This window comes from Corvus moneduloides, chromosome 13, assembly GCF_009650955.1.
Source record: "Corvus moneduloides isolate bCorMon1 chromosome 13, bCorMon1.pri, whole genome shotgun sequence".
Taxonomy (NCBI): domain Eukaryota; kingdom Metazoa; phylum Chordata; class Aves; order Passeriformes; family Corvidae; genus Corvus; species Corvus moneduloides.
The window spans coordinates 4,688,866-4,701,554 of record NC_045488.1 but is presented as its reverse complement, the minus strand read 5'-3'; the positions used below and the strand labels follow the sequence as shown (position 1 = coordinate 4,701,554).

At 41.8% G+C, this 12,689-nt stretch overlaps 1 protein-coding gene across 5 annotated transcripts in view; it reads left to right on the top strand.

Annotated features, from left to right (window-relative positions):
- ARNT2 (aryl hydrocarbon receptor nuclear translocator 2) overlaps positions 1-12,689 on the top strand; it is a 98,890-nt gene that overhangs the window by 67,202 nt on the left and 18,999 nt on the right. For all 5 annotated transcript variants that reach the window (XM_032122784.1, XM_032122781.1, XM_032122783.1 and 2 more), the window contains 5 exons: positions 946-1,080; positions 1,862-1,936; positions 5,904-6,055; positions 11,808-11,880; positions 12,038-12,161. In XM_032122784.1, coding sequence (XP_031978675.1) covers positions 946-1,080; positions 1,862-1,936; positions 5,904-6,055; positions 11,808-11,880; positions 12,038-12,161 — 559 coding nt within the window. The remainder of the gene's footprint in view (positions 1-945; positions 1,081-1,861; positions 1,937-5,903; positions 6,056-11,807; positions 11,881-12,037; positions 12,162-12,689) is intronic.

Genomic DNA, 12,689 nt, shown 5'->3' with positions numbered 1-12,689 from the left:
ACAGCTTCCAAAGAAAAATGATTTCCAAGTGATGTCAAAATGTCTGTTACTTTAGAGGAGCCATTGGGGTATGTGAGGGAGGGCAGGAGGAAGCTCTGTGGGTGGCTTAAATCAGAAGGAGTCAGGGTGCACAAATTAGAAACTCTTGTTCTGTAACAGCAACTTGAAATCTTGCGTACAGTTAACTGGCTAATCAACTCCAAGTTAGCAAAAAAATGAGATTTTGCTCATTTTGCATTGTTAGCAGAGATAGCTCTGGAAGTTGTAAGAAAATCAGTGGTCTCCTTTGTAGCTCCAGTGGGAAAGAATGGGTATGAAGTGGCCTTATGGCACAGATTTCAGGCAGAGAGCTGAAAACAAATTGTTCTCTCTGGTGAGATTTGAGAAATACTTAGAGAACTGTGTTTTTCATTATAAGCAGCCACTTGCTGGTCTAGTGTCTCCTACCTCAGCCTCTGGAGGACTTGGCTCATGTTCTGTAGGTGTTTCAGGTGGGGTTCATGTCACCTGAAACATGAGTGTTTAGTCTGAACAGTCCTGTTGGTTATGTTTACAGATAATGGGTTGGCTTCCTATCCTAAAATGAGTGGCCAGTATTGTCCTCTGCAAGTCTTTCATTCTTGGTTGACAAAGATAGGAACCATGATGCCTGATGTGCTGCAAAGTGAGGTGAATCCAGCTGGACTTCTGTCCTCACTGTATCCCCCCTTCTTGGGAACTTGTGGTGTGTTTGTTTTTCTGCTGTGCTGTTAAGCCTTGATAGATGCCATGGGGTGAGATGCTTGCCCTGCAAACTGCCCTAAAGGCTGTTCTGTCATTTATCTGTGCTGTTGTTTTATTTATGACCTCCTTTAGCAGTTAGCAGTCTGCCAGCAGACTCTGTTCTTTAGCTGTGGAGTCCCATTTGGCTGTAGGTGACTGTGGTGTGGACTTGCTTGGCCCTAGGTGACCAGCTCTCCTGTGTGCATGGACATGAACGGCATGTCGGTCCCCACGGAGTTCCTGTCCAGGCACAACTCTGATGGGGTCATCACCTTCGTGGACCCAAGGTGCATCAGCGTCATTGGCTACCAGCCCCAGGTCTGTGACCACTGGGAATGTGGAGAGTGGGTTGAGCTAATGGAGAAAATCCCATTTGCAAACATGAATTATTTGTAGCTGGTAGTTCGTGCATCATGCACTAAATGCTGTTCGTTTTTCTTTGCTGTCCGTGCCTCTGTGTGGGGTGTCTTTATATACCTTTAGATCTGATTAAAATGCTAACAGCAGAGTGTTCTGAACCTTGCACAGCTTTCCAATGAAGACATTTCTGTGATAGAAAGTTAACAGTGCTTGGAGAGAGTTTTAGTCCTGTAGACCTTTGATTCTGCCAATCTCTTGAGCAGTAAGCAAACATAATTTACAGCATCTATTTTCCTTTAGGCTTACATCTGCTCCTCTGAACAGGAGGCTAGTGCAGAACTGAGCAGAATAGTAAATGAACCACAGCTCTCCCTCAGATAACTCCCAACAGTTGCAATTTAGAGGCAAAAGTAATTCCTTGCTCATTTGCTAATTCATATCTTTTTTATTTTAAATTTACAAATGTTTTTACAAAAAATAGTGCCATAAAATGAGCTGTAGTAGTAGATGTCAGTCTTTTCAAGATACCATTTCACAGGTGCTAGAAAATCACTTAAACTTTTTTTGTAAAAACATGGGGTATGATGCCTACAAACCTTGTTTGTGTGGCTCATCCTTGATTAACTGAGTAGCCCCATTAAGGGTGGTAGATCTTGTGTTCGCAAGAATTACTTGCAGGTCTGCACGTGGATTTGTATTGTGGTTTGGGTTTTTTACGTAGCTTTATGTTTTATTCTAGGATCTTCTGGGGAAAGATATTTTAGAGTTCTGCCATCCTGAAGATCAAAGCCATTTGAGAGAGAGTTTCCAACAGGTGCTGTGTCCTGCTCCTTTTGTTCCACACTTTATTATTTTGTTATTATTTTGACCACAGAAGTAGTTTTTATTTTATAGTTCAAGGTACTTTTTTCTGTTATGCAGGAGAAGGAGTGGCAAGATACAAATCAATTTGTTGGTCAGTTAGCAATCAGTTAAGCTACATATTAAATGGTAGTTGAAACTGCAGCATGGGTTGACAGTGTTTTCAGAAATAAATCTTCTCGTTATATATTCGGTTTTTTGCTGCACAGGGTGAGCTGTTTTGGAGATGCCTGAATTGATCCCACTATGTTAAGTGGTAACCAAAATGATTTGCCTTCCAAGATGTGCTGTTGTTTTGGAAGTAGTGTTACATCCCTCTGTGACACTGGATTGTTTGTAACTGAGTTTTCTGCTAGCACAGATGATTTGCTTTTTCATGTACTTCCATGGAGTTACGCCACTTTACATCAACGTGTAATTTGGCCCTTTTTCCCAATTAGAAATTGAAATGTGGAGGGAAGTAACAAAAGAAATACAACATACAGGAAGAGCTACTGGTTTGGATTTGTTTTTACCATGGGCCACATTTACATCAGCTGTATCCATGGCATTTATTCCGTTCAGAGCTCACTGTTCCAGCTTGGGCTGGGACATGCAGGAGCAGTGCTTTCCCTGAGCTGCCTCCTTACTGCTGGGCTTTTCAGTGCCTTTCCTGCTGCACCAGAATGCCCAGCACAGGATGTTTAACCGACTGCTGAGGCTCAGTTGATCTAAGTGGTTCCAGATTTTCTAACAACAGCCAACAGCTCAACCAAGTTGTGTTGATCCACCTTGCGTTGGATGCTGAGATATATTTTCAGCTGTGAAACGTGAATATGAAGTGACTTCTAAATAATTCGTATAGCCAACTGTTTGTTCAGGCATAGCATGCACAAACACAGCCTCTTGGGGAAAAACAACTAAATGCTGTGTCCCTAGAACAGACTGTGAAACTGAGGTTATGGTCTCTGCAGAAGCGTTGGAGACAGTGTAAGATATCAGTGCTCCTGAGCTGTTCCCTTGCACACACTGAGTACAAACAGCAGCCTTTTAAAATTCAAGATGTTGATTTTCACAGGCTGTGAGAGAGTTCAATGCTTTAAACAGGTCACCACACCCAGACATCTCCTCTGCCCCACCTTGGTTGGGGGTGTGATACTGCAGCTGAACCTTCCCAACCTGCCACCTGGAGTCAGGTCCTGCTTCCCCTCTTCTCTCCTGCCTGCCCTCCTCCCCACCCTTCCTGCTGCCTTGGTGCTGGCACAGATGGACTTGCTGGGAAGGCTAAGGCACTAATTCCTTTTGCATGGATCTTTCAGCTTTCGGCTGGTTCAGCTCCCTGAGCTGGTGCCTGATGGCGTCAGCGGTGCGGGAGCAGTGAGAACACATATGCTGTTTTTTCACTGGTGCCCAAATGATTGATTCCACTCATCTGTCCAAGAGACAGTGGCAGAGAGCTGCTGGATAATGGCCCATCAAACATCCGCCTACAGTGAATCCATCCTGGGATTGCCTGGGTCTCAGCAGGGCTGACTAATGAACATTGCAGTTAATGACTTGGGCCTCCCTGTGTTCACCGGGAGGGAGATCAGGCTGTAGGAGGCTGCCAGAGTGTCCCTGAGCTCGGCTGCTGGGGACCCCACTGTCACCACTCACTGCTAGGCATGTGCATAAGTGATTAGCTGGATCAGGGACCTTCATGATCTGCTTAAGGTCATACAGGAAGACAGCAGGAAAAAGTGCAGTTAGAAGTGAAAGTTCCTGCTCACTCAGTCTATGTCCAGTCTGTGACAATACTGTGCTGTTTCTTCAGCAGGCTATGCCTTTTTTGGTATATTTTTGTTGGGTACAGTAGCAGTGTGATTGGGGCTGTTACTCCCATCATGCAATAAAAGACTGAAATAAACAGTTAAGTTTTGCACCAGGTGGTCTTTATTTCCAAAGAATACAAGAAAGTAGAGTTTAATCACTAGCTTTGAAAATTTTTGTGCTGGTTTGTTTGTGTGCTCTGTCTTAAGGCAGTTCAGGATTTTCCCAGCAGCAATCTCTCTGCTTTATATATTATTACAGAATTACTGTTTGCTTAATCAAGGTTTCAGGGTAATAGATCACTGCCATTTGTTTTATTATTATTAGTTTGGACTTAAAAATCTCTTAATTAAAAAGGTAACTGTGATTGTGAATAAACTCTTCTTTTTTTTATTAAAACCTGAAAACTTGACACTTCTAATTTGCTGACAGCATTAGAACCAGGCTGGTGCATAACAGAGAAGGGAGGGAGGGTTTTGCAATTTTTGGTCAATTGCCAGTATCTATCTCAGGGCTTTACTTCCTTGGTAAGATAAATTCATTCATCAGGGTGGGAAAAATCAGGCCAGAATAAGATAGTCTCGAGGCTAAGGCCAACAAATACAGGTTAATATCAAAGGGTCCAGAATACAACTATTGGATACCCAGTAGGATACTATTCAGATTGCACACTTCTACACCAGCTCTGTGATTTCTACCCTGGGTGTGGTAGTAAAAAATTGCTGAGAAAAGAATGTCACTCAGTAAACTCAGAAAAACCCTATAAAAGCATTAAAAAACTCCCAACAAAACCAACCGAAACTCATTTACTTCAGGATGATTTTGAACTTTCCTGGGCTTTGCTAAAGCTTTTTATGTCTCCTATTTGAATTGTCGTTCTATTTGCATTCTTTCCATTTAATCCTATATCCAGTTGATTAATGTGAAGTGCAAACCTCTGAAGAAAACAGGATTGGAACATTTTTCTTAATCCAATTGCTTGTCAGTAAAGACAGAAAGTACATAGTGGGACTTCTACTTTTAGAGAATACAGGCTGCAGATAGCTAATAAAAAGTAAATTCCAGATGTGAAGGATTAAGAACCCACAAGATGTGGCATTTATTTGCAGTAGACCTTCCCTTTCCTTCCTTGAGGCAGCCCTGAGATAGCTTGGTGGAAAAGCTGTAAAATATAAACAGAGATAGGCCAGGTAAGTGCCAGCTGAATGACTTAAACCCATGAAATTTTCCTTCTGGCATAACCCCAGATTGCTGGATGACACGTGAAATGCAGTTGCAGGGCCAGTGTGTGGAGATTGCTCTGAATGTGCTTCAGTTGGCTGCATCTTAATGCTCACTTGGTGCCCAACTGTTGACTTGAACAAAACTTCAGCTACCAAACCCAGACATCTGAATTCTTAGTTACAAACAAATAGGCTGTGCAAGCAAGGAATTCATAGTATTAAAATGGACAGTGGCTTATCAGTGTTCTCTCCATTCAAACACTGGCTCACTCTTTTTTTCTTCTGAAAGCCAGAACCAAGTGTTGCTTGTTAGCAATTTGCTATCCTAGAGAGTCTTTTTATATGTTTGGGGTAGGGGGAACCTGATGGTTTCTAAAAAACCAAAAAATAAACACCATTGTGTTTAAGCATTGTCCTAAAATTTGATGCTGATTTATCACATGTATTAATTGTATAGCTGGGTATCCAAGCAGAAAAGCAGTCAACCTCAAAATGGTGTTTCTTGTAGGCTTTTGTTCAGCTGCAGTGATTGGTTTATGGTTTACATATAAACATTTAAAAGATCCTCAGTTTGGTTTCTGTCAATCTCTCGATGAGTGTTTCACATTTCAACATTCTTAAAAGTTTCTGTGCTGGGATAACAGCACAACCTGATGATTGTCCTGTATTCTTTAAATAAGCAGGCTGGAAATTGGCATTTATATGACAAAGCACGAGGATTTCATTCTGAAGGAAATAGCTGTAAACATGGATAGGATTTTGCGTATTCTCTCCAGATTAAGAGTTCCTCTGCTGTGTCCTTAGCTTTCTGTAATTCAAGTTTAAAACGTACCAGTTGCTGCTGTTGACTGTTCATTTGCACAGCAGGTAGCAATCTCCTGTTATTAACCTTTCCAAATGGCTTTGCAGGTGGTGAAACTGAAAGGTCAAGTCCTGTCTGTGATGTATCGTTTTCGCACCAAGAACCGGGAATGGATGTTGATCAGAACCAGCAGCTTCACGTTTCAGAATCCTTACTCGGATGAGATCGAGTACATCATCTGCACCAACACTAATGTAAAGTATGTGCCTTCCTGGGTGCTCAGCCCTGTGCTTTTGAGGGAATTGTAACCATTCTTTTCAGCTGTGAAGCACATCCCAATTTTTTAACAGGTACCTTTGTTTCTGTAACAGGGTTTTTCTGCATCAGGACATCTCCCAGTGTAGCTGTTCCTCTGTGTCGTTACCCCGTGATGCTTCCAGGACCTGGCTGTGCTGGGGGGAAACGTCACTTATCTGTTATGTCATTAAACAAGGCCATTGATCTCAATCCAGGCTACCTTGAACTAACACAGAGCTTCCAGCAGCACAGCAGCTGTCCTGATACTGGAGGAAGGTTAGCCTGACTCCTGAGCCAGAAGAAAATTCCATGTCCATGTTCATTGTGACCATACCATTCTGTAGTTCTGGGCTCTTCTGCTTGAGCTGTGTCTACTCTTAGGACCTAATGAAGCTGGCAAAATTATTTCTTAGTAGGTTTGAGTGGGAAGGGTTCCTGATAGTTTAGGTCTGATAGAATATCCCCAAGTATGGGGGTGATCCAACTCCTTATCTTAAGAGAGAAATGAAATCATTCTGTCTTGGAATTAGTATTGTCAAAAATCTTTCATTTGGCGTCTTAGGAGGAGGTAACACTCAGAGTGTGGTGGAGGTTCATCTCTGTGGACTGAGCAGAGATGCTTTTGGAGCCTGCTGAGTTCTCAGCCAGTAACTGCAGAAGCTAATCTGGCCTTGATTGCTTTATAGTGTGGGGTTTTTTAATAAACATTTCTTCTTTCCAATATAAACTTAATCTATTCCTAAAATTAAATCTGCTTCTGGTCTGACCAGAGATTTTTTGCGAGGTCTTCAGCTGAGACGAAGTTATTGGGTTTGAGATCTCAGCCTGTTAGACCATATATCAGAAATGCTGAACGAGCAGTCTGCTGGTGGAGGTGCCTGCTGAGAGCTCCACTGCAAAAACAAGCCCCTGGGGCTTTGGCACTGGAGTTTGGAAGTGCCTCTGGGCATTCCTTGTCTTGCTTCTTTGGACATGGCACATACCTGGAGTGGAAGGAAGGGCTGTGCATTCACTTACATGAAACCCAGCATCACAATTGTTTTCCTCACTTTTTTTCTGCATACCCAGAAAGTTGGGCTTAAACCGAATAGTTAAGCTCATTGAAAACAGGCAGTTGTGTCTTGAAATCAGACAGCTTGTCTGCACTGTGCATCAAAATAGCTATTTCCACATTTCTGCTGTCCCATAATATTTTCCCAAATAATTTGTATATGCAAAAACAGGCCTGCAAAATATAAAACATCTTCTGAGGTTTGTCCCAGGCTGGCTTAATTGTGCTTTGTTCCCGAGAAGCCACGGATGAAAAAGTGGGGCTGGAGGCTTATGCTGTGTTGACTCTGGGAATGCTTTTTCCTGAGCCTGCACTGTACAGTTCAGCTTGGCACCACAGCACTCGCTGTGATGAGTAGGACTGTGCCAGCTCCTGGCTCTGCTTCCCTCTCTCTTGCTAGCTTTGAATAACAACCCAGAAATGCTGACCTAATATGGAAGTTGCCTGCTGCTACTTTGACAGAGGATGTTCCCTCTTTCCTGTCATGTTGAAAATGTTCTGAAATGGGCAAGATACAGCCCATTATACTCCTGCTTTTGAACAGTAGAAAGAATGCATCATTCAGACTGGTTTTGTTTTTCCCCTTATTCTCTCCCCCTTCTCAGATTTCCAAAGAGGACTTACTGTAAAGTTCCTGCCTGTTACTGAAGTTCCTGCCTGTTTTTTTTTTTTTTCCAAGTTTGGGGTCATGTTTTGACTTCTGATTTCCAGCTGCCCTGAAGAGTTGTACGTCACGGTGTAGCTGGTGATTTCCAACTCCTCGTTAAGCTGCTGCTGGGACTGGTGGTTTGGCACCAGCCCAGGTGTGTGTGGCCATCCCTGTGTGTTCCTGGAAGGTGTTCTGGGTCCAGTGAGGTGCTTCCCATGGAGACCAGGCAGGGCTGCCTTGCTCTGCCCAGCTGAAGGCACAGAGACAGGTTTGATCTGCCCATCACTGTGGTAACCGAGGCAGCCCCATAAAATACAGGCTTGAGGCAGTTAAAAATTCAGCATGGAATTGTAAAGACAATGTAGCTGAAAAATCTAGGTTTAAATCAGTGTTTAACTTAAGATAGCCTAAAGCCACCGAACATAACACACACAGTGTGTGTCTGTTAATGGAACAGCTCAAGTTGGTCAGTGAACAGCATTTTCCCAAAAGACTGTAGAGGGCAGTGATGATTCCAGTTGTGGAGGGATTAATTGATTTTTGCTGTTATTTGTTGGCTTGGTTTGGTTGTTCTGTTTCTTTTTCTGTTTGTTTCTTTTTCTTTTTTCCTTTTTTTTTAAATAAAGATACTTCTTTGGAGCTTCACACAGTCAAATGTCCAAACTTGCCTTTGGTACAGAAGGATGAGGAAACATTAGGTTCAAATGTTCACTTAGTTCTTTGCAAAAAAAAAAGAAAGAAAGAAAAGAAAACTTCTCTCAGTTTCACTTGGGTGTAGTCATCCAAGAGAAACTTCCTGGAGAAATGAACCATTTAACTTTTTGCATTTGTGCTGTGTTCAGCTGAAGAGTCCCCTGTTTGACCACGTCTTCCTGTGTAGTTGGGACTGTTTGATTTCCAAAGAGAAAAAATAATTGTTATCAGCATTTATTTAATATACAGATAGAACAGTGTTTGAATATGATAATGCCGTGGTGGCAGATTATATAAAGGTCTTTTATATAGATATATATTTATTTATTTATTTATATGTATATACATCAAAATAAAGAAGAGACATAGTTTTATGACCTTAGTGGAATATCTGATCTTTCATTTTCGGAAGCCCCAGATCCTGCACTGCACTGTATGAATTTATGAATCCTGTGGTTGTCTTGAGACTTTCTGTGTCGGAGTGAGCTGGCACAGGTCACTGCTGGAAGCAGCCTGCTGGATGAATCAGCCTCTGGGAGAGATGCTTTCTGGTCTGGATTCTCGTGGGCCAAAATACTAAAGAGATCAACTATCCTGATGAAATTCCAGTTGGTGGTAGTGGTGGTAAAGACTTTCTCATGCTCTCGTGCCATCTGTGGTCTGTCTGATACTGATGTTAGACAGACCCTTTCACAGGAGTGAGTTGAAGCTCTAGGCTAATAGAGGGAGATACTGAGAATTTCTGAAAGAGGATTTTACAACCACAGCCCCAAGGCTTTTACTACTCTGCTTTTGTCCAAATCAGCCACAGGAAGCACGTGTGCCTGTATTACATAAAAATAGCTTGGTAGGGATGCAGTAGTGTTGTTTATCTCCCACCAAAGAGCCTGTTAATTTTAAAGTTCAAATTGTTTTTCTTTACTCTGATGCTTGAAAAGGGAACCAGTGACTTCATAGAGAGGGCTTAACATCATCTCGAATGTAAAAAGAACTTGCACAATATCTTCCTTTTTCCTCCATGTGTATTTACTAAAGTAAATTTGAAGTAACTATCAAAGCCTTCTGATTTACTGAACCATTCCTTGTCCAAGCCAGGGGCTTTTCCAGTTTCATATTTACCTGTGAGTGAGTTACTGCAGAATCCTCTGTTGACCCAGACAACGCCTCACTTGCTGTGTTGGCTATCCTGTATAGCCAAGAAATTTTTCATTTACTCCTTGAACCCCTGAAACTGAAATTGAAACCAAGGACAATTTTTGGGTTCAAAGTCAGAAGGCACTTTGAGTTTTGCCCCAAACTGGTAATAATCCCTTGTTCTGTTTCATTTTTACTGTCCAGCAGTTGGCTGACTGAAGGGACCTGCCTGTGTTGGCTGTCAGAAGGGCAGGGTCTGAAGCAGCCACAGCAGCAGCACTGAGCTCTCCCTGGTCGGCTGCTCCATGACTTGCTGCACATTTCCTTTCAGGTTTCAAGCACCATTTAAACTATTTATACAGCAGCAGCCAACAACAACAGAAGATGCTATCCTGGCTTTGCATTTCAGTCTTAATTAAGTGCAGCATAGCTTGCACAGAGTTCAGTAAAGATACATGCAACTATGTGGTTTTTATAGGAAGTGGATTTGGAGAGGTTGTTCCCAAAGTTCAGTGCTGTTAACACAATGTGGTGTTTATATTGTACTGCAGCTTAATGAGTATTAGAGATGAAAGATAGAGAAGGGTGAAGGAGCACTAAGTTAGAGAAGTGCCTACAAAACAAATAAGGAGTGAGTGTGCTGTTTGGTTTGGCTCATTTGTATGTATATGGCTGAATCAAGAAAACATTCTTTATAGGGAACAGAGGAGACCTAATGTGCTGTTTATTGACACACGCACCGAGTCGGTGGTAATAAAAACAAATGAAACAGTGTAATTAGCTTTCACGTTAACAATGGGATTTAATGAGTGTTTATTGTCCACGGGGTGGTATTTAGAAACTTCCCCATAGATTCCCCAGGATTAAATTGCCTCCCGTAGTTCTGTTGGAAAAGTATGCATTTTATGCTTGTGAACAAAGAATGTCTTTGCATTCCAGATGTAATTTTTAGGAATTTTCTGTTAGCTAAAATAATAGGGAAAATCCATGGCTCTCTAATGACCTGGAGAGCTGCCTTTTTTTGCATGTTACTGCTAGGACAAAAGAGATTCCTTGTGTTATGTGTTCTCACACTGTAAGGCTTGCAGAAGGCTTTTGGCCACTTACTCCGACCTGCTGTGTGTTGCAGATCACAGATTTGTGCCATGAAGCATAGTAACTGACCAAAGTGTCTTCTGGAATAGATTCAAGGGATGGCAAAATCTATTACTTACTTCCCTAACTTGTTTGAGTGATTCCTCACGTTTCCATCAGTTTGTGTCTAATTCGTCATTTGACTTCGTCTGCAAATTTGTCTCTCAATCCCTTGGCATTTGAATCTATTTCAAAATTTAAAAGAAGATTTGGATGAAAATCTAAAATTTAAGCCTGTGGCTAAAAATGTATTGCAATTTTCCAGAGTTTCAAATCCACAATCTTGCTGTTTTGCAAAATCTCATCTATTCCTGGCTGTCCAAGTATCATGTCTCTCTGGGGGAAGATGCACACAGTGTGTCATTCCCATTTTTTGGGGTGATTTGTCCTCCAGAAAGAGGCCAAAAACATACACAAACTGTGAGCAATGTCAAGGATCATTTACAAGTATCAAGTCCAAGTATTTTGTCAGTTCAATCTTATCCTAATCTCTGAGCTCTAGCATGACTGGAGGGGTTTATATGTTCTTTGCTAATTGAGCTGAGTGTTCTACCTGTGCATCTCCAGGCCAGAAGGTTTCTTGCTTGTTGTGACCAAGCAGCAGAAAGCGACTGTTAATGGGAGGTGCAAAACATCTGGATAACCTTCCAGCTGCTGAGGTGTTCTGTCATTAGGCATCTTCCTGGAGAGCAAGCTTACTGTTTCCTTCAGCAGAATCAGAGAGGGGGTCTGGTGTGTTCGACGTTAACACGAGGAAGACGATGAATGAAGAATAGTGAATTTAAAAATCCTTTCTCAAGAGATTGTGTGCCATCCTCCATTACCCACGTACATTTCTGTGCTCTCACAGCAAAATTCTTCCTGTGCCCTTTTGCTTTCTGTGGTGCAGGTTTTCTCAGTGAGGAAGCTGTAAAACCAGATGGATCTCACAGGAAAGGATTTAGTAAATCATCTGAGAGACGTTTCACTGGGATTGTAAAATAGGGGACTGTGACTATTCCTTTTTGTATCTTAATTGGTTTTTGTAAGAAAGTCACTTTGTCTCCCTTGCAGACAACTTCAGCAACAGCAAGCAGAACTTGAAGTACATCAAAGAGATGGGCTGTCATCCTATGACTTATCGCAGGTGAAATTTCTCAGATTTTTCTCTTTGTGCCTCTGATCATTTGAAATGTAAAACAATAGCAGATTTCAGCCATACTGAAAGTACATTGTGACTCCCCCTGAATTCCTTTTAGTCAAATACAGTAGAGGGAATTACCTTCCTCTGTGTATCTCAACAGGTGCCTGTTCCAAGTATACCAGCTAATGTTCACGAGAGTGGAAAGTCTGTGGAAAAGCCTGATGCTATCTTCTCCCAAGAGAGAGATCCTAGATTTGCTGAGATGTTTGCTGGAATAACTGCTTGTAAGTGAATGTCCTTGATGTTTAATTTTTAATACTGTGTTAAGCTTGGTTACATGATGTAGAGCACAGCTTCAAGAGAATGAAGAGAAACTGCAACATGGCAGGGAATTTTCTAAGCAGCATCAGTCTTTGGGACATTTCCTAGGATCTGTCATTAGTTGGTGCTTCCCCTAAAGATGATAGCAGCAAATTAAAGGAGAGAAGGATGGCTTTTGTGTCATCAGGGCCACCTGGTTTTGTTTCTCTTTTCACTTCACAGGGACACCTTATGCACTGCTCTTAGATATTAAGTATACTGAGCAGAACTTTCCATTTCTAAGTGTGTATATTTGACTTCTTAAACAGAATATATAAATTTATTTCTCTAAATAGGGATGTATTTCTCTAAATAGGGACAAGAAACTTACCATATAGTCTTAAGATAGGCTGCAGGTTTTTATCAAATCACCAGCTTTTGTATCAGTGCTTTCAGGGGCATATGGTGCCTTGAAGTGTCATAATATACTTGTTGTCTGGTCAGTTGAGGCA